The sequence below is a fragment of the Protopterus annectens genome, chromosome 7.part0 (assembly GCF_019279795.1).
Source record: "Protopterus annectens isolate FY-2018-M chromosome 7.part0, PAN1.0, whole genome shotgun sequence".
NCBI classification, from domain to species: Eukaryota; Metazoa; Chordata; order Ceratodontiformes; family Protopteridae; genus Protopterus; species Protopterus annectens.
The window spans coordinates 1,930,521,455-1,930,543,954 of NC_056739.1; the positions used below are offsets into that span (position 1 = coordinate 1,930,521,455).

Sequence of the window (22,500 nt, forward strand, 5' to 3'; positions counted from 1 at the left end):
CATAGTTATTTCCTACAATCACAGGACATTTGGCATTGTATCATTGTTGGTCAGGTCACACCTACACACACATTAATTGTCCCTCACACAGTGGATCAGGGGTATCCTGTTTACGTCAGTGCCTTCATCACCCTTATACCATGTGCCACTATGCGAATGTGTGCAATATATTCTCTCGCTTATTCGTGTCGGGACACGTGCGTCACGGGCAGGTGTTTGATCCTGGGTAGTAGGTTCTGCATGACCATCTAGGGCTGGACAGTCTTGTGCACCACTACTGCACATTCCAACTTGTGTCCAGATGTCTACAGGACTGGACATCGTGTCTTCATACCCATTCTAATGTTTACACAGGTTACTTATCCCATGAGGGATATCCCAAAAATTTAACAAGACCAATAACAAGACTGATACCGAACATTCTTCTGGCGTTACGAAAATGTGCTTGGGGTTTTACATGCAAGGGATACATAGTTTGCAATCCTGAAACTGCCTAGGGTGACACTACCTACTACATATGCATAGTGGTCACTATGTGTAGATGTGGCTGCACCAAACTAGTAGGCCAAGTATGGCTGGATTTGGTGGACGTTCAGGTATGGGGGCGGGTTGTGTGCTGTGGAGGGGATGCTGGGTAGTCCATTATGCATCCAGGTGTGTTGCATTTGATATGGCCAGTTCCATCAGGACCAATCTGTGGGTATGTGCCGGTGACATGTCTGTACATTTGTATCGCACATTTTAATATTCATATGTTTGTGGGATTGTGTTCTACAGTATGGCCTGTCTGGTTGTATTGCAGATGTGTATACATGTCTTTTTGTTTCTTTCTGCTTCACCCGCTGCTCCCTCATACACCCCAAGTTCACCTATACTGCATATGACACAGTGTCGCCTTTGAGGATTATACCATTACCCAACCCCTCCCCACACACATATTCCTGACACTCCATCCATCACTGCTTTGGTTGATGGCCCATGACACGGTCAAGGTAACACATTGCATACCCTACATATGTCAGGTACCTGTATGGTTATGTGGACTACCCTGCCATGTTTGACTTTCCACATGCTATACCTCACGCACATACGTACACCCCCATACTTGACTTTCATGACATGGTTGGTATACCTGGGCAATACCCGTTCAACTGTGACACATCCTGACAAGTTCGGCTTGGACTGCTGATGTGCGGATTTTGGCCGACTGTTCTAATCATTGGTAGGATGCCACCTTTTCCTATGTCCAGGATGGGATATATTCCAGACACATATCCGAATGTACTGGACAACACGTACCCACAGTCAATGCTACGGATAATACTGTTCCTTTCAGCCTACATGTTGCCTTATTGTTGTAGCAGTTTATATGCTCCTTCTGTTTCGTTTACATGCTTATTCTATTTCCTGTCACATTTGGTATGTGAAATACGGACATACCTATTGTATGTGACTATTACATGCGTTGTGGGATATAATTCGGTCATACGGTCGCTAGATATTTACATTTATCATGTTTTTTGTTATGGACACATCTGCCCAGCTGTGTACCCTCCCTCACAATATGGGTCAGCTGGTGACCCTGACCATTGGGCTGGACGTACCTATTGGCGGCGTGCTAACATATGATGCATTTCACTTCCACTTGGTATAACTATCTACACTGCGTTGGACTACAGGCACACGGTTTTCAATGTCATTTGTTCGTCGATAGGGACCCGTTATTCCCTACCATGCATTTGTGTTTGCTTCTTCATTTTGTGTTCGCAGGAACTGTCTTGCATGCTATGCATACGTTTCAGTATCCATGGACACTGACAGATGTGATTACTATTGCTTGCAAATTGTTATATGCAAGCATTTTAGGTTGCATGTCGACAGCTGACATTTCCACTCCTCCATGCGGCACTTCGACATGCCCTATGCACTCGTGCTCCTTTCCTATGCACGTGGCTGTGGCAGCAGCGCACCTTTATTAATATGCATTTGGCGCTACTGTGCCATCTTCATGCTGCACGGTCGGCGCAAGCCTAACGCCGGCCTTGCACCGTGCTTCATGAATCCCGGGGAATGTTTAAGTTTATACACTTATTTTTTTATTTTTTGTAGATATTTGTTACAGATGTATGACATACAATGGGGAGTATAGCTTTAAATAAAAAGCAGATTTATGGAGTCAGGATGGATTGACGGATTGTTTAAACTATCTAAACAGTATATTCAGTTGAGATGATTACCTGATGAAATTCCAAGTTATATGGGATGAAGGCGCTTATTGTTTTTATTGTCTGATTCATGGTGATTTAATAAAAGTTTTTTAGCCTCTCTTCACTGTCTTGGGTTCATTTTGGAGTTCTCATTGGGATCTTTTCTGCTTGTGTTTATTTACAGTAGTCATTTTGCCGGTTTTTGATGCTTCCAGTTTCTAAGGTGCACCATGCACTATATGCAAGTCTATTTTCAGGAAAGAAGTGGTGTGATTACTCCCTGCAAGTTAGTGTAATGTAAATCAAAAGCAGCCAATTAGGTCAGACTGCTTCCGGAGTCAGACCATTGCAGTAGTAATACAGACCAGGTAAAAAACAAGTGTCTGTGTTTCTCCCTTCTTGATGTAGGGGTTCAGGTGTGTCTTCTGTGGCACAGCTGTGGGTAGGGTTAGTTTCTGTTGGTGGTGTTTTTGGATTTAAACTGCAGTAAAGAATGGTAAGGATAGCTAAAACTACCACGTCCTGTGTACTTGTGGTAGTAAAAGGTTGCAGACAAGATAGCATCTGAAGTGTTTACTTCTTGTGTTAAGTGACTGTATCTGTGTCTTGTTTAGCCATCGTCTGTGAATATGTTTTGTTTGTCTTGTCACTGAGTTTAGTTATAAATGCGTGATGTGATCATGACGGTGTTGCTTGCAAATTTGTGGCTGCTTGCTATTTACCTCTCTCTCAACTGTCTCTTATTTTGACTAAAAATTTTGCTCTGTGCTTCTTAATCCCTATTAAAACTAGCTACTTTTGAGAAAAAGGCAGCAAATTCCATTTAATGAATAATGATGACAATAGAATCAAGACGCATAAACGGGTAGATAGAAGCATAATAGAGTGTTGCTGAAAAAAAGAGTGATTAATTTATAGAAAGTAAACAGGTCTCCTTCTTTTATATTGACATTCCAGTCCTGACACAACAGAACAAAGGTTATGTTCAAGGCAGGAGGGCTGTGAAATGTAACCATCAAAACATTATTGAATAAATATCCTGTAATCAAAAGGCCATAGCCTCAGACGTCTAGGTGAATTGGACCTGCCAGCTGATGGTACAGCTTTGGGCACCTGCTGGGGCAGCATTATGTCATAAAGTAAGTGTGTGTGTGTGTGTGTGTGTGTGTGTGTGTGTGTGTGTGTGTGTGTGTGTGTGTGAGCATGTGTATGTGTGTGTGCGTGCGCGCGCGTATGTATCTGTGGCTCAGCTGGCTCTGATTTTGGATTTTATTACTTGTCAGATAAAATCTGGTATTAATTTTGGACTTAATAACTTTTGGAAAATGCTTGGTAATGCAAAACCTGTTACAGTAGAAACTGATTGTCATGCATTTAAAAAAAATTGAAGGAAATAACTGGAATGGCTTTCATGTGGAGTGACCTATATGTGGGTGTGGCTCAAATGCGGGGGTGATGAGTAAAGTGTGGCAGAGCTTAAGGGACGCCAGAGCACTACTTCACCTAGGGCAACTTTTCAGCTAAGACTGGCCCTGGGTGTATGTTATAATATTTAAAACTCACAAAAGCAAACCTGAAATATCTAAATCTAAATCAAATGACTGGAACCCATCTCTCTCTCTCTCTCTCTCTCTCTCTCTCTCTCTCTATATATATATATATATATATATAGTTTCACTTTACAATCCTGAAATACTGAAATATCAAAATTCAGTATCTCGAAACTGTAAGACCCAAAACCTCAAAAGCGCAAAATTCAAATTCATGACTACCCAAATACACACTCCACTTACAAACAAGCACACATACACCTTCCTCCCTACACTATAAACCAACAAAACACAACAAAATAAACACAAGCACTGACCCTACATATAAGCAGGGGGCAAGCCCCCTTGTACCCCCCCATCTGGGGGGCTGTGCCCCCACATCCCTGCTACTTATATATTCTAACTCCGAGGTCGCATTAAAAACACAAACACTCAAAAAACACCACTACAAATTCTACACTCCCCTTGCACAAACACACATCACATATGTACAAATACCACCACTCGCAACACTTACAGACTCACAATCTTACCTACCTACCCCAACCCATACCTCAAAACTCCAAACACACTCACACACACTAAAATCCCTACCCAAAACTCCTAGTAAAACATCACTTACCTGAATCTCCAGCTACATCCACACCGCGGATTCGAAATTTCCGCATTCATTTCCACACTCGGTATTCTGCACTTTTATGCAAGTGCAGTTTCCACACTTCGGTCTCGAGCTACTGAAGTTCGATATTTCAGTAGCTCGAGATTCTGAAGTGTAACTGTATATATATATATATATATATATATATATATATATATATATATATATATATTATACACACACATCTATATATGTATATGTGTATTTCTGCACAATTACACACACACACACATATATATATAATATATATATATATATATATATATATATATATATATATATATATATATACACACACAATGTATATATCTATGTATCTCTGCACACATGCACGTGCTCACTCACAGTATCAAGCCTGTATACACACACAGACAGACATAAATATATCCACTGCATATGTATCAGTAATAGTAAAATGGAAAGGTATACTGTCTGTCTTTATGCACATGTATGTACTATATACAGTGTAAGCCTGAACTGGCAGAGTAGTCCTGGCAATTTGTTTTCTGTTTTTAGTTTGTATGGGTTTTAATTCCTGCTATCATTGTTGATTCGCATGGTTGCACCATACCATCTTACACCGATCTGCACTTTAAAGCATTCTCCTGAAGTATGCAACCTCAGCAAATAGTGTGTGTTTCTGTTTGTTAGTACTCGTTTCCCTCTCAATGTGCAAGTTACATAGCAAGGAAATGTCTTAGCATGTATCGTGAGGTGCAATACAAGCTTTGTTGGTGACAAGTCTTTGGCAGCACTGGCAGTCTCTATCCACCATTTAGTGTAGATGCAGTCCTTGAAGTTGCCTGGAACTGTAGCAGCAAATAATAGAAGCAGTCATGCACACAGACTACAGTGTTTATTGTGTTCTCTACAGGGATAAGTAAAAGACTCTTAGTCACAGATGAATTTTGAAATGGGGAGCAGCACAGCAAATGCACAGGAATGTTTGTAGTTGATGGCCAGCGGTCTGAAGATAGTTTGTAACATGTTGGCAGAAATGACAGAAGACGGGGTACTTTAGTCTATATAAGACAGACACGTGCACTCAAGAGGGGTAGACTCATAGGCAAATGCTAGTCAGTCTGAAGACTATTACATGTCTAGCTAATAACTACACAGTGACTAAAGGTCAGAATCAAACCCAGTACCAAGTGTCTGTGAGGTAAACACCTTAACCATTATGCCAATCCTAACTTTCAGGTGGTTGGCGACATAGTTCCAGAACAGCAGTATCAAACACTCTGAATCCTGAACTAAAGCTAATTACATGACCCTGTTAACACTACTAGCAACATGCAGTGAGAGGAGTCTCTGTAATGAAACCTATGGGATGCAGAAGGACAAAAGACCTTTTTGAAGATTCAGTTGCCTAGAAGGTTACTGTTTTGAATAACTATACAGTAAACTCTCAGTTGCTCAAGCAACCAGCACTCTCAAGCAGCTGGCAAAAAAAAAAAAAAAATTGAAGAAATACAGTACAACTTTCATGTGTTGCATTTTGTTTTCCCCCTGCAGAAACATATGCTTTTAGAGTTTTAAAACGAAGATAGAAACAAATTCCCTCTCTCCCCAACCTGAGAACAAGTCAAACCAAACAAATAGTATACAGTACAGTAATTGTCAGGCTTATTTTTAATAGTGACTCTCAAGCAACCAGAAACTACAGTTATTCAGCATCTACCAATCCCCATGGGTGCTGGTTAACAGAGTTTACTGTATTACTAATGATTTATTGTTTGGATTTAATAAAAACAAATATGATCATATTTTTTACAAAGATGAACAACAACTACAATTAATGTCAAGAGGAAGCAAAGGAAGCTTATTATAGATCAAAACAGTTATGCCAACTATATTGCATATCCTGTACCAAAATCATGTATTTCCCTGTACCATGATCAGTTTAAGGCCAGTCAGGGAAACCATCCAATTGTTTTTAATATATTTGCAAATAGGACGGATGTTTGTTCTCCTACCCCATGTTTCCTCTAATTCTACTTCTCATATATTAGGTGATGATTATAATTCCAATTTTACCCCCTTATGAAGGTCAGAAAAGAATGTGAATTATAATAAGAATACACAGGAAGATTTTTATTATCACATCCACAAGCGCCAACTTGGGGGGGGGGGGGCAGAGGACAGGGTAGGGTCAATTTTAGCTTCAATATGTCATGACATGGTTATTTCTTCTAAAGATGAGATTATGTCCGATTTTAATGGTAAACTGCTATCATATCAAGGTTTCAATATTTTTAATTATACAGAGATGGTTATCACTTTTTCACTCTTTAATAAATGTTTTAACTTTGTTCCACACCCCAACTTAGATGTGGTAGAATTATTCACTCTGCTTAAATTATTTACTAGAAAACTTAACTTTCAATTAAGTGTACATATTTCTTCAGATATCGTGAATAATACTCAAAAGTAGTATTTTTTTTTTTGAAGAAGAGTAATGTTGAGTTGAGTATGGGATTAAAAATAGCTATATTTGAAAAATGTTGTGAAAAAGACTTTTATAATTTACAAAAAAAATACTATCCTTGTTATTTAAATCTTTCAAAGGATGAAACTGGTATTGCTAAATGATTTGAAAAAAGATCTCTATGTGAGAATTATGAAACTAGATAAAAGTGAGGGTATAGTAAAAGCTAACAGAATGGATCCTACCTGTCATATTTTGAATATGTTGCCGGACAGAAATAATTATGAAATCATTTTTAAGAATGAAATTATTTTAGTTTATAAAAAACTGATTTATTTCTAAAAGATTCCTTAATGCAAAGAACAATTCTATTAGATACATTAAATTGTTTGTGGAATAATAGTCCTGTAATACCAGCAATTTTTGATATACTGAAGGTCAACAAACACTTTTTACAACCCCCTGTCATTTGACTGTAGTAGTTCAAGGATCCAAAACTTTTCCACTTGCTGTCTTTGTGGAACATATTTTGAAAGATTTTATGAAACTAATGGACCCCATCCTCAAAGATCTTCGGATTGTTTGACCAAGATAAAACAAAATTACTATAAGGAATTATGTAGTTTTATTAACTGTACATGCGGTTGATCTTTATACTTGCATACCCCATCAGATTGGTTTAGAAATGTTCCATGTAGTTATTGGTGAACTTACTAATTTAGATGATTGCCTTATTAATTTTATTACAGCCCTCATGGAACTTATTTTATTCAATAATTTCATATTTTATATTTGAATACTTTCGTCAAGTTCGGGGGGGGGTAGCCACAGGAGCCTGTTGTGCCACCATATAGCCAACTTAGTGATGTAAGATTGAGAGAAGAAGTTCACTATAGATTCAGGTTATCAGAACTGTTGATTAACTTATCTAGATTACAGAGAGGACATTTTTTTACTATGGAAAGGTTCAGCTGACAAAAAAATTAACTTGTTTCCTATATTAATCAAAACAATGTCCTTTCTTAGATTTACATTTCACCACTGTATTGATTCTGTAGATTATTTAGAGATTACAATTTTTAAGGATAAACCAAATGAGAACTTGCAGTCAACAATTTTTAAGAAGCCCACTTTCTCCAACAGCTATTACATTTCATGAGTTGTCACCAGTGGTTTTGTCAGAAAATATTTTTAAAGGATAGCATGTAAGAATATAAAAGATGTGTTCAGATTTTGATTTATTTTGTACTGAAGCAGAAAAGGAAATTGGTATGTTTTTAGAGAGGGGCTACCCTTTAAAACTTTTGACTAAGATATGAGAGGAAGTCTCCCACAGGTGGGGTACAAAATATAATCCATTACTAGGAGCTGACTGCATTGGTACATCACTTATTGCACACCACACTAATCATAGTGACAAAAGTTGTTTTACCAGTTCTTTGGTAGTTATATACAATTCCCATTCAAAGGTTGTTAAGGATATTATAACTAGGAATTGGAATATCCTTCAGGTAGACAAAGATGTTTTTAATGTTTTAGGTGAGACTTTACACTTTGTATATAAAATGGGTAGAAACTTTAAAAACATTTTTGACCATCAAACACATACTAACACTGCTAAATTTGTTAAAAGCACTCATAAGTGTGGTGCCTGCATTTAGTGTACATATGTTTTAAAGAAAGGGCATTAAGTCTGACTAATTTCCCCTATGGTAACATCAGCTTTGCTGATAACAATTGTGCTACTAAGGGTGTCATTTATATCACATTGTGTTCTGGTTGTACTTTTTTATGTTGGTAAAACCGAAAGACAGTTTCATAAAAGGATATATGAACACAATTATGCAGTTGTTAAGGGCAATTTTAATAATTCCCCTTTTTAAACATACTCAAATTTGTATCTCTTTCTCCAAGTTCCTGTTTGGTATACTGGAAGTGGTACTGAATAACATTAGATGGGGTTCTTGGGAAACAAAGATTGAGTGTAGGGACCTAACTTAGCAATTAAAGTTAAATGCTTCATTCTTTCCTGGCTTGAATGAACAAATATCTATTATTCCTGTTTTAAAACTCAGAACTGCTAAATTACAATTTTCATATTTATTTGATGAAAATTTAGTTAGTATAACTGTATTTTTTAAAGTATACTGTTTGAAGTCTTTTATAAGACTTTTATTTATTCTTTGTTTTTATAGCATATGTAATATGGCTTTAGTGCTGTATTTGCGGATGGTGAGAAGGATCACATGATTAATTAATGATGCTATTTAAATTAATTTCCATTGTTTTTCTAATGGTTTTAATGAAGTCCCATTGGAAGGTTGTAATCATTGTGATCCTATTGCATTTTATATGTGCTGTTGGTTATTAACATTTTTTCATCGACCTCCTGGAATCTGAGTAGTTTATTATTGTCTGGATCATATGTGGGCCTGTTTTGGTTAGAATACAGAGTTAATTATTTATAGGGTACTATTTGATTTTGCATGGAAGACAATGGTAATTCATTAACTTGGGCTATTTTGCACTGAAAAATGGGGACATCATTAGCCCAAAGCCATCAGGGAGAAAACGTCACCACTGCTAAAACTTTCTCAGGCTTCAAGACCAGGACGGTACAAGATCTTCAGCAGACAAATTCATTTTGAGCAATCTAGTCCAATTTTTGTTTGTTATACAAGACACCAAACACATATGCTGGAAATCATTGATTTTTTTTTTTAGTAGCTTTGGACATAAACAGGTTCCATCAATGTAACTGAAAACTCAAAATATTAAAACTCAGAATATTGAAAATGTTAATTTGCACTTTTCCCACTGTTGTTTGATTCCAGCGTTGGTGTATATGTTGCAGGCAGTGCAGTGAAGGCAACAGGTTTTTAACATTCTGAGTTTTTTTGAAATTTTGATTTTTCAGTCTTATGATATAGATCTACCGATAGATTGATAGACACAGAGACAGACAGCTCAGTTGGGAGAGCACTAGACTGAAGATCTAGAGTCTTTTCTTCAACTCCACCATTTCAATGTATGCTTTAGGGAATACAGTTATTGCAATGTCTGAACTTAAACAAGTCTGTAAATGTATACTAAAAATGAAGGCATACAACTCAACTGTCCAGAATTTCTCAGAATGCCCAGATTTTTATCTCATATTTTTAGTCTACTTATCATACATTCTGTAGTTTTCTGGCAAATCACTGATGACTGGAATCAGTAAATAGTAACAGACAGTAACAGATATTTACATTTCAGTCTTCAATATTCTTCAGAAAATGCATGCTTATGCAAAACCTGTTATTTTACGAACTTTCTAAGTTTGTATGGATGACAATAGAATACTGACTTCTGAGAAGAAATGGTGATCCCTCTAAAATAACTTGACCAAAGGGACAGTTCAAATTCCCATTATGGCCAAGATTTAGAATCTCCAACAACATATGAATAAGCAGCATATAAATAAAACAATCGAGGGCTAGAGTCATTACATAATGCTTGCCGATACTGTATTTACAGCTCTCTTGCAGCACTGATGTACTTTTTTGAGAATCTGAGGGTAGCACCACGTTGGAGATTTGCAAAAGGTGCCAGATGAGCCAGGTATAGTCCTGACGTTTGGCAGACTGACAACTGTGCCTGCTCCAGGACTAATCGTGGTGATTAGATGGTTACCTGCAAGTTCATCCCTGTTCCCACATATTTTCCCCTGCTGGATATGAGAGGTGCATCTTGTGGCGCACATGGTCTTCAGACTTACTTGCATTGCATTTTCTATGATTATATATATATATATATATATATATATATATATATATATATATATATATATATATATCTATAAACATTGAAACCCCATAACACCGAAATTTAAAACATTGAGATCAAAATGTTGAAAATTCAAAACACTGAAAACTGAAAACATTGAATTCCATAACAGTGAAAATACATAGGAAACCAACATTTATATATGCCAGCACAACTACATACAGAAACAAATAAAAAAACAAACCATGTTACACTTCTCCAACTATAAACAGGGGTGCAAGCCACCCACACCCCCTGCTACTTAAATATATCAACTCTGAGATCGCACTACACAGAACAAAACTGCAAACATACCATTCTGTGCTTCATGGCTGCCTGTTTAAATTGTAAAAAACTATCTTCAACCTTCTATTAGAATCACTACTTCACTGTTAAAACATTACACATTACTATATATCTCTGTGGTACTTATCGTAGTTTCATAGGTAACCTCAGTCATGTTCCCTTCTTACTTGCTATACTACAACAGAACTCATCTTAGTGTAGTGTAGTGGGATCTTGGAGTTGATACATTTAAGTAGTGGGGGGATGGAAGAAGAAGTGTAGTGTATATATATGTATATATATATATATATATATATATATATATATATATATATATATATGTGTGTGTATATATATATATATATATATATATATATATATATATATATATATATATATATATATATATATACATAATGAGTATATCACAAAAAAAGAAACCTCCTTAATTTGACTAACATTCCCACCAACAACTTTATTACTGATGGAATATTTATTCAAAAGAATGAAAATACAGAAAGATAAGTGTATTTTCAGAAGGCAAGCACCCAGCATTCCACATCTCCTGCAACTTAAATATATCAACTCCAAGATTACACTATAGCACGGAAAAGGAGAAAAATCCTTAACCCCACAGTTAGCAGATCTCTCACAAAACTACTTCTACTGCATGACGAAGCAGGAACCACTCAGACAAGTTGATGATTCGATGATTCGCATTTTAACAAGTGCAAAACTTCAGCAAAATCAGGGTAAATATTATACAAATAGGTATACTTAGATTGATCTAAGGCTAATAATATTGACATTCAAAATATCTACCCAAAAATATCTAAACACAAAACAACAAGACAAACTCAACATATTTAAAGCCAGTATTTGCCCCCCCCCCCATACTCCTTTAATATACCAACTCTGAGAAGGAGAATGTACCCTTCCCTGCTTTAGTATCAATTTTGTCAACATTTTGTATTTTAGATATTTTTGTGTAGATATTTTTAATGTTGCAATTATTAGCATTAGATCAACTTAAGTAGAGCCATATAGATAGATGGATGTAAATATATCTATAACATAAATACAGATGGCTAGATAGATAAATAGATTTATAGGAGCACTGATATTTATCAAAACACCAAAACATTGGTGTACTCAATTTTGCCCTGAAAACATAGACTTTGCAAACATTGACATACTGCTATGTATGCACAGAGCAACAATCTCAGCACATGCAAATCATAAACTAAAAAAATCTAAATTAAAGCATCACTTCTGCAGGGGGGAAGCCGCCCCCCCCCGCTCCACTCATACCCCTTTGCTAATTATACGTACTAACTCCGAGATCACAAAATGTTGGGGAAAGGGCATGTTCCCCTACCCTGAATATAGCAGTCTCACACACCTGTCAAGCATCAGTTTAGTCAACCAAATTTTGTCAACTAAACATATGTCTACCTACTAAAGAGTCAACAATAGTAAGTTGATATATATATAACAAAAACAAAAACAAAAAATCTTGCTTTTTTCCCACTTTTCTGAGATTTAAAAAAGTTCAGTTACAGGCTTGCTGTTCCTGAACTGTTTGTAAGTTTCTGTGAGGCCATTTTTGCTTGGGCTAAAGGAAAGTCTCTCTGTTGATCAGTGGCAGTGAAAAACATTGAGCAGCTCCCCTGCCCCCCGTGGGAGTGGTTACTGACTTGAAACTGTAGTTTTATTGACCAGTACGGGTCATTTCCAAAACTCCTTCATCTTCATCTCTTAAAACCTAGTTGCCTCATGGGTTTGGGGTCTTTTCAGGCTTGTTGGCTGTTGGTGAAGCACCCACCAAGAGGAGAAAACGCTGAGAGAAGAAGGGAGCCACTTTTGAGATTTTTAAGTATTTTTTCTCTGTTTACTTGCTAAGTTTTTCTGCATAGTTGCCTAGTTTGAGCATTTTCTGGCTTGTTAAACTTGATTTCTGCATTAGTAGCTGTATTTAGAGCACAACCAAAAGCTGTTTACTGAATTTCCTGTTTGCACTTAATTTTAAAATCGTTTTTCTCAAAACTTGCATATTTTCTGTCTTTGACCTAGCACTCTTGTGTGGGGTCATTTACTGCACTGTTATAATTTGATATTACTTGTGAACCTCTGCTATCTCTGAAAAACAAACAAAAACAAAAAAAAATCTTGCTTTTTTCCCACTTTTCTGAGATTTAAAAAAGTTCAGTTACAGGCTTGCTGTTCCTGAACTGTTTGTAAGTTTCTGTGAGGCCATTTTTGCTTGGGCTAAAGGAAAGTCTCTCTGTTGATCAGTGGCAGTGAAAAACATTGAGCAGCTCCCCTGCCCCCCGTGGGAGTGGTTACTGACTTGAAACTGTAGTTTTATTGACCAGTAGGGGTCATTTCCAAAACTCCTTCATCTTCATCTCTTTAAACCTAGTTGCCTCGTGGGTTTGGCGTCTTTTCAGGCTTGTTGGCTGTTGGTGAAGCACCCACCAAGAGGAGAAAACGCTGAGAGAAGAAGGAAGCCACTTTTGAGATTTTTAAGTATTTTTTCTCTGTTTACTTGCTAAGTTTTTCTGCATAGTTGCCTAGTTTGAGCATTTTCTGGCTTGTTAAACTTGATTTCTGCATTAGTAGCTGTATTTAGAGCACAACCAAAAGCTGTTTACTGAATTTCCTGTTTGCACTTAATTTTAAAATCGTTTTTTCTCAAAACTTGCATATTTTCTGTCTTTGACCTAGCACTCTTGTGTGGGGTCATTTACTGCACTGTTATAACTTGATATTACTTGTGAACCTCTGCTATCTCTGAAAAAACAAAAACAAAAAAAAAATCTTGCTTTTTCCCACTTTTCTGAGATTTAAAAAAGTTCAGTTACAGGCTTGCTGTTCCTGAACTGTTTGTAAGTTTCTGTGAGGCCATTTTTGCTTGGGCTAAAGGAAAGTCTCTCTGTTGATCAGTGGCAGTGAAAAACATTGAGCAGCTCCACTGCCCCCCGTGGGAGTGGTTACTGACTTGAAACTGTAGTTTTATTGACCAGTAGGGGTCATTTCCAAAACTCCTTCATCTTCCTCTCTTTAAACCTAGTTGCCTCATGGGTTTGGCATCTTTTCAGGCTTGTTGGCTGTTGGTGAAGCACCCACCAAGAGGAGAAAACGCTGAGAGAAGAAGGGAGCCACTTTTGAGATTTTAAGTTTTTTTTCTCTGTTTATTTGCTAAGTTTTTCTGCATAGTTGCCTAGTTTGAGCATTTTCTGGCTTGTTAAACTTGATTTCTGCATTAGTAGCTGTATTTAGAGCACAACCAAAAGCTGTTTACTGAATTTCCTGTTTGCACTTGATTTTAAAATAGCTTTTTCTCAAAACTTGCATATTTTCTGTCTTTGACCTAGCACTCTTGTGTGGGGTCATTTACTGCACTGTTATAACTTGATATTACTTGTGAACCTCTGGTATCTCTGAAAAAAACAAAAACAAACAAAAAAAAATCTTGCTTTTTTCCCACTTTTCTAAGATTTAAAAAAGTTCAGTTACAGGCTTGCTGTTCCCGAACTGTTTGTAAGTTTCTGTGAGGCCATTTTTGCTTGGGCTAAAGGAAAGTCTCTCTGTTGATCAGTGGCAGTGAAAAACATTGAGCAGCTCCCCTGCCCCCCGTGGGAGTGGTTACTGACTTGAAACTGTAGTTTTATTGGCGTGTGGGTCAATTCCTGGCTCTTTCCAGCCCCTGCTATCAAGCACGCTTTAGCGTGCTTTAGCACGATTTAGCGCGGAGTTGCCACTAGAGCAGCATCGGGCAGCGCCGGTTTAACAAGGTTAAACTTTTTCTGGCTCCATAAAGTCTGTTCTTCATTTTTTCCCTTAGAACTGCTCTACTAGTAATCTAAACAGTATATCCCTTAACTAAAAAGCGCAGAACCTGTTCCTAAAAAGCTTTTTTTTTTTTTTTCTTTTTTTCTTTTTCTCCAAAAAAAAAAAAAAAGCTCAGCACTTGTCTTAAAAGCATCTTCTTTTCAGGCTTAGCACTTCTGTATTATACAAAGTCCCTCACTAGCGAACCCCCCCCCCCAGGAGTACCCACTTCCTTACTAAGTCCTCTCTCATTCAGTTACACCCCAAACTTCTTAATTTCTCTAGCATGTCGAAGGGCCAGATGCTGGCGTCCTCTCCTGTCCAGTTGGTGAATCTGGGAATATTGAAGCAATGTTACAATTGCCTCATGTACACAGACAACCCTCTCCTCCTCCCACATAACACAAATACTTGCGAGAGATGCAGCTATTTAGCCAAACTGGAGGCTGAGCTCTCTCAACTCAGGACTGACAAGACCAGACAGGAGGAGAGGGCAACTACACACACCACAAAACCAGTCTCACATAAAGCTATCACAACAATGAATCAAACACATAAACACACAAAGACATACTCGGAGGCTCTGAGCAAAAATTTACCTAAACAGCAGAGGCCTCCAAAGCAGACACCCAAGCAACCGCCACCTCATGACACACCACAGGCAACACATAAAACACAAAATCAGTGTGCAAAGCAGTCGCAGCCCTTAAGGCCAAATACAACACCAAACATACTTGTCATAGGTGACTCCATAGTCAGACACACTGACGTCCCACTCACCAGGCTGAACAAGGAGAGGGTCACAGTAAGCTGCCTATCGGGCGCTAGAATCCGCCACATAACACAAGCACTCGGTCACTCCACAGCAAGTACAAATATGACACAGTCATTGTCCATGCTGGTGTGAATCGACCTGAGACTACCTCCCTGGACTACATGAAAAGAGACATAGAGGAGCTCTCTGATTATGTAGCCCAGGCAGGTATGACCCTGACCCTGAGCAGCATCCTTCCTTCACCAAGAATGATGCCACAACATAGAGACAAGATGATCAGCTTTAACAATTGGCTTAATTTCTGGTGTCATTCAAAGGGGATCCAGTGTCTGTCTGCCTGGGATGACATGCTTGACAAGCCACGCTACTTCGCAAGGGACGGCTTGCACCTGTCACCCCTGGGATTCTGGATATTGGGCAAGGCTCTTGCCACCCCCATAGTGCCTTTTTTAGGCAAGGCTCAAATTCTAAACCTACCACCCTAGAAAAGAAAATGGGAAGAACTGAGGGTAATGCTGCTCAATGCCAGAAGTCTAAATCTCAAAATGCACGCACTCGAGGCCCTTCTCAGTATGGAGAACATCGATGTCTGTGCTGTGACTGAAACCTGGTTCAAGTCTCCTGAGAGCACCCCAGCACTATCAGGTTTTACCGCATATCATGCGTTCCGGCCCCAAAACCCTGACCACACCACAAAAGGAGGGAGTGTATCCATATTCATCAAGGATACCCACACCTCCAGGTTGGTGGCAATGCACGAAGCATCGGAAACCATCCAGGTGCAATTAACCATAGGCAAAACTGCTCTACAATTTGCAGCATGCTACAGGCCACCCTCTCAAACTCAGGAACCCCACACAGCCTTCCTGAAGACACTGGAGGGTATAAATGTATCTCCAAACACCATTATATTGGGTGACTTCAACTACCCAAATATAGACTGGGAACATTACTCAAGCCCAAACTTTCTAGCCCAAAGGTTCCTGGAGTTCATAAATTCAAATGCCATGGAACAACTAGTCACCGTTCCCACAAGAGGAGAAAATATACTAGATCTCATCATCACAAACATGGGGACAAAATGCTCCACACCGGAAGTATATCCCTCATTGGTGAGATCAGATCATAAACTAATCTCACTGGATATCCACATCCCCCCCCCCCCCCCAACAAAAAAAACCACAGAGAAGAACTTCTCTAAAGCAAACTTCACACTACTCAAGACTGGTGTGGTATCCTTCAAGGCCCCCGAGCCAGTGGAAACCACAACCCAAGCTGTGGAAGCCCTTACAAATGCCTTCTACGAACACCTCCAGGACTGCATGGATCAGGCAATCCCTAATAAAACCAAGACTCTTTCCACCAAGGGCAAACGTCCAGTCTGGTGGACCCCAGCCATAAACAAACTTTACAATAAGAGGAGAAAGCTGTTACATGATAGAGCAAAATCCATAAAAGAGAAGACACATTTGATCATTATTAGTAAAAAAATACGAGCACTCATAAAATCATCCAAGGCCAACTTTGAGAGAAAAATTGCCATAGATTCAAAAGACAATCATAAGACCTTCTTCAGCTATGTTAGAAACCTGGGTGGAAACTCCCAGATATTCTCAGAATTAGTCCAAAATGATACAAAAATCACTGAACCCACAGACATTGCCAACATACTGGCAGACAGGTTCAGTGCAAACTTCACCCCCCTCTCCCCCCGAAAAGGAGAGATAACTATCCCAGCAGAGTGCAGCCTCCCAGACATCTCCAATGCGCAGGTAAAAGCTGCTCTCTCTAAAGCTAAAAACACAGCATCAATGGGACCGGATGGTGTCCCCGGCTGTGTGCTACACGAACTCAATGAGGAACTAAACCTGCACATAAGGCAGCTGTTTAATCTTAGCCTTACCACAGGATACGTGCCCAAGGAGTGGCGTACGGCAACTGTGGTCCCACTCCACAAAGGCGGTGCCTCTACGGACCCTGGTAATTACCGCCCCATAAGCTTAACAAGCCTGGTCCGCAAAGCTATGGAGAGGATCATAATGGAACTCATAAACAAAGACATAGGGGACTTGCAGACATTGGACCCGACCCAGTTTGGCTTTGTCAAGGGCAGATCATGCCTTTTGAACTTGGTCGACTTCTTCGAAACAGTCACCAAGGCCATTGATGAGGGAAAGGCAGTCCATACAGCCTACCTTGACCTTGCAAAAGCTTTCGACACAATACCCCACTCGGGTATTATAGAGAAACTTACCAGCTTAAATGTAAACCCATATGTCACAAGATGGGTTGCAAACTGGCTAAAGGACAGAACCCACAGGGTTAGAGTAGCTGGCGCCATGTCAGACTCCAAGCCGGTCACAAGTGGTGTCCCACAGGGCTCAGTCCTTGGCCCCCTGTTGTCCGGCATCTACTTCTCAGAAGTACAGGCTAACATAGGAGGACTATGGCTGACAAAGTTTGCAGATGACTGCAAACTGGGTGCCATAGTGGAAAGTACATCGGACACAGATATCCTTCAGAGGGGTCTCACGGAAACTGATAGCTGGTGCCAGAGCCATGGCCTGAAGTTAAATGCCAAAAATGTATAGTCATACCCTTCGGGAAAAACAAGGTAACCCCAAGCTACCATATAGGTGGCAATCCACTAAGCACAGAAGAGGTTATCAGGGACCTGGGGACCCAGGTTGACAGTGGCCTTTCTTTTGACACTCACATTGCTAAAGTGGTTAGAAAAACCTTCTACATTGCCCACCTGATCATGAAGGGATTCACATCCAGATCAAGTGAGGTCATTGTTCCCCTGTACTCTTCACTTATCAGACCAATGATCGAGTACAATGCCCCATTCGGGATGTATCTCACCCGACACCTGCAGCAATTGGAGAGACCCCAAAAGTTCCTCACCAAAAGGATAAAGGGACTCCAAAATATGTCATATGCTGCCAGACTGAAGAAACTCCAGCTCTATTCAGTCGCATACCATCTGCTCAGAGGTGACCTGTGCCTGACATACAAGGCCATGTCCAACCCGGAATTAATGGACATGCTCCACCTCAAAAAATCCAAATCTACCAGATCCACTAGAGCAAGCGACTTAAACCTTAGCACGGATATAAATAGGACATGCTGGAGGGATAGATTTGTCACCCAGAGACTCCCTATGTTGTGGAATAAAATCCCGGTCTATGTGAGGCAGAGCACCTCGCTGGCTCTGTTCAAGAGAAATCTTGACCGGTGGATGGGAAATCGTAGGTTTACCCTGGGAATCATCTCTGTGTCACTGCTGGACAGAGGCACAACAAACTAATGGGCACAGTATTTTTTAACATAAGGGGTGGCGTAAGCCACAAAAACTCTGGGCTAGGCTTATAAATGCCTTAGGGCAGATAGCCTAGTATAAACCTATGAACCTATATATATATAGACACACACACACACACACACACACACACACACACACACACACTGTCTAACACATATATTTTCTTTTTTTGTTTGTTTTTCCCCAGGAAGATGTTACTTTATGCCCCATTAACATGAATGTAGAATCGTAATTTTAGGATCTAGTTTAAAACATAGTAAGTATCTGGATGTTACAAGGGTAAAATCTATATGTGCTTCCTTTTTTGTACCAATTTCCTTTCAATGACATGCTCCTTTTCTTTTGTAGCGAGGAGATTTTTTTTTTTGCATTTGGCTCACAAAGACTTCCCTGGTTAACAACTTGAAATAAATAAATAACTGAACATTTTGAATAGATTGTTATGGCACAGAAGCCCTGAAGTGACAATAGTTCATTAACACTATTTGACTTACAAATAAAAAAAAAAACATTTCTAAAGTGAGGAGTTAACATGCTTAAATTCAGTTACACATGATAGACTGTTTGAGTATTATACCTCGCCTGCAGTGGGGTCATGCATCTTCCCTTGTCCAGGCACAACAAAAACCTGGCTCTGTAATTGCATGACTGATTTCTTGTTTCCAGTTACTTGACTAATGCCAGATATGTCTTCAGAATAACTCAAACAATTCCTATTACTGGGAGCACTTATCCTGCAAGCTCATGGGCAGGACGTGTTAATGACAATATTTAACATTAATGTATTTTGGTTTTTATCTGCCTACTTAGTCAAATATGCACAATAACTTTAAACAAATATTACATTCTGTTGCAATTTTAGTTTTGTCTTTTGAGTTGGTGAACACACCTATAAATCTAATGCTGGGGAAATTGACTGTTTTACTGATGTTCATACCTTTCAACCTCTTTGCAGAAGAAATCTGGATAAAGCCTTAAATAATTGGGGAGGGGGTCCAACAATAGGGACAGGTTTTAAATATTGCTCTTATAAACTTACAAAGTTATTAGACGATCAAGATGTGTGTTGGCGTGCATTTTCTGAAGGATATGAAGTCTGAAACTCAAATGCATGCCATTACTTAGTGACTTTAACCTTCAGTGATTTGCCTGAAATCCAAAATTGTATTAGGAACAGAGCAAAAGTATGAGGCAAAAATCTGGACATTCTGCAGAAATCTGGACAGCTGAGACGCATGTGATGTTCACAAACTAAAACTTTCAGTGTGCATGTCAGGGACATTCACTAAATTTATAAGTGATATGCACTGAAACATTTAGAAATAAACAGCAGGCACTGATTGTGAATGTAAGTGTCCCCACCCCAACCCCATGCTCAAGTAAATAACAAAAAAGGTAACTAATGATTGATTAACTGTGCTCCTTTGGAATCCTCATAAAGCCTGCAATGGTCAGTTAGCTAATCACATTACTCAATGTTTCTTTACTTTGCTTCACAATTATTTTTATTAATGTTTGATAATAGCTTAGTCAATTGAATTAAAGCAAATCTATTTGGAACTATGAAGTACTGATATTATAAACATTTTTTTGTTAAAATTAATGACTAGGGAAATCTTTTTTAAAGTTACTACCATGCTACCTGTTTTCCAAACAGCATATTAAAGTGAGTACATACTTCTGAGGGTTCTGCTGTAACACACCATTACTGTTACTGAAAGTCTCACCTGATCACTGCTTAAAACAAGTTTGTGCTATCACCATTTATTTGCATAATATTTGAAATGCAAACTAGAAGATTCTACATTTTGAAACCCATTACTCCACAAATTATTATGAAAGCATAAATGGTTTTCAAAGACATGGCAGACAATGTACTTAAAATAGATCCATTTCTTACCACTCAGAATTAGTTGGCAGTGACTAGAGGATATGGGCGAAGGACAGGCAAAATCTCCCAGACTAGTACAGTTAAATTAGTTTCTGTAACAGTCTGCAGGTTTGAAGTGTGTTAACTGCCTGGCTCATACAAACAGAAAAAAATGTTGTGTAGTCTAAATGGGCTTAAAATTGTTTCTGTTGTGTTTAAGAAACCTAAAATATGTGAAAGTCTGATTTGTAAAAAGTGCACATTCTTTGCCATCCGTATACTGCAGAATGGGATACACCATTGCTCCCATGAAGCAAGTGTGTACGTGTGCACACACATACACACGGTGACAATGATGCATGACTTCAGAAAAGCTCACTCTTACAATTGATTTTATTGTGACATTCGTTGATACTTATAGTGACGACCACTGTTGTAGGTACTTAGAGAAACTGAATCATAAATTCTTTACACACTTGAAGTCATATAGCAGAAATCTGTAAACAGGTAATCCACATCTCCATTCTAAAGGAAAAGAGGTAATACAACAGCAGCTTCAATATTTCTAAAATAGCCATCCAAAATTATAACTTTTTTTTTGCAATATGCTAGGTGAAAAGCATTGTTACCCAGCTTTCAATTTATTTATTTTTTTAACAGTGATACTGCTTTATGAACACTATCATCTGACGTCATTTATTTCATTCATTGTTTTACATTGGATCTGGAAAATTACTCTTTGCGAACAACACAGAATTATTAAAGACTGCTCCGGGGAGCTTCTTGACAACAGAAAAAAGTAATAGCAACTGTCAAATGACTTGTTAGGAAAGCAGGAAACAAAGAAAGATAGAAAGAAAGAAAGAAAGAGAAAAAGAAAGAAAGACCCACTATACTTACAAATAAAAGGATGGAGAAGGATGAAGATTTGAAAGTAACACCAAATCTGTGCTACACAGAAGTGATAATAATGCCAACTAGATGAAATAGCTGGGGAAGGTGTGAGACAAATAAATACATAAATGAATCCCCATGCAACAATGTGGTTGAAAACACACATGGCCATCGTAGCAGCAGTAAAACACAAAGACAAGTAAATACCACTACAAGCAACCACCAACAACAATAATACCATGATAATTCAAAACTTTACTACCAAGAAATGTATTTAAACAAAACCCTGGTCTTAAATAATACACATATTAGTGTGACTATTATAATGCTAAAACTCAGTTGCTTTTTTTTTTTTCATTTATAGCCTTTGTGAGCTATCATTTCTGAATGAGACTTAAAGAGATATTCCAAAATAAAGCAGCTGAAAACACTAGCAGTTTAAAGCAACAAAAGAAAAGAAAATTTAGAATCACAGACAGTGGTAAAAACGTAAAGATTTAAATAAAATGCAGCCCACAGAAAGAGGATTATGAAAAAAGCACATCATGGAAGGTATATTGGTGTATTTACCCAAATTCCTCTTCTAATTCAGAAATGTCAGCAAAGATGAGAAAAATGACAAGCACTAGAACAATTCCAAATATCCAGCTCCGGAATTCCAAACGCATGGCTTGTATACAGCAAAACTGTTAGGTATCCAATCTTCCTTGCCAAACTGCTGCAACAAAAGACTTGTTTTCTTTGTGCAGGAAAAAGCCACAGATTCCCAGTTGTAAAAGTAATTCCCCTGCTTGCCGGCTCTGTTTCCAAGGTTTCCTTTCTCCCGTCTCTTTCTATGTCTCAGGCTCAAGAAACTAGCAATGCTGCTGC

At 38.5% G+C, this 22,500-nt stretch overlaps 1 protein-coding gene across 1 annotated transcript in view; it reads right to left on the reverse strand.

Moving 5' to 3' along the window:
• The window catches only part of ST8SIA2 (ST8 alpha-N-acetyl-neuraminide alpha-2,8-sialyltransferase 2), a 1,698,605-nt gene that overhangs the window by 1,676,014 nt on the left and 91 nt on the right, over positions 1-22,500 (reverse strand). Inside the window, exon 1 of the mRNA XM_044078364.1 lies at positions 22,201-22,500. This exon is cut by the window's right edge and continues 91 nt beyond it. Within this exon, the coding sequence (XP_043934299.1) occupies positions 22,201-22,298 (98 nt within the window). The 5' untranslated portion in view covers positions 22,299-22,500. The remainder of the gene's footprint in view (positions 1-22,200) is intronic.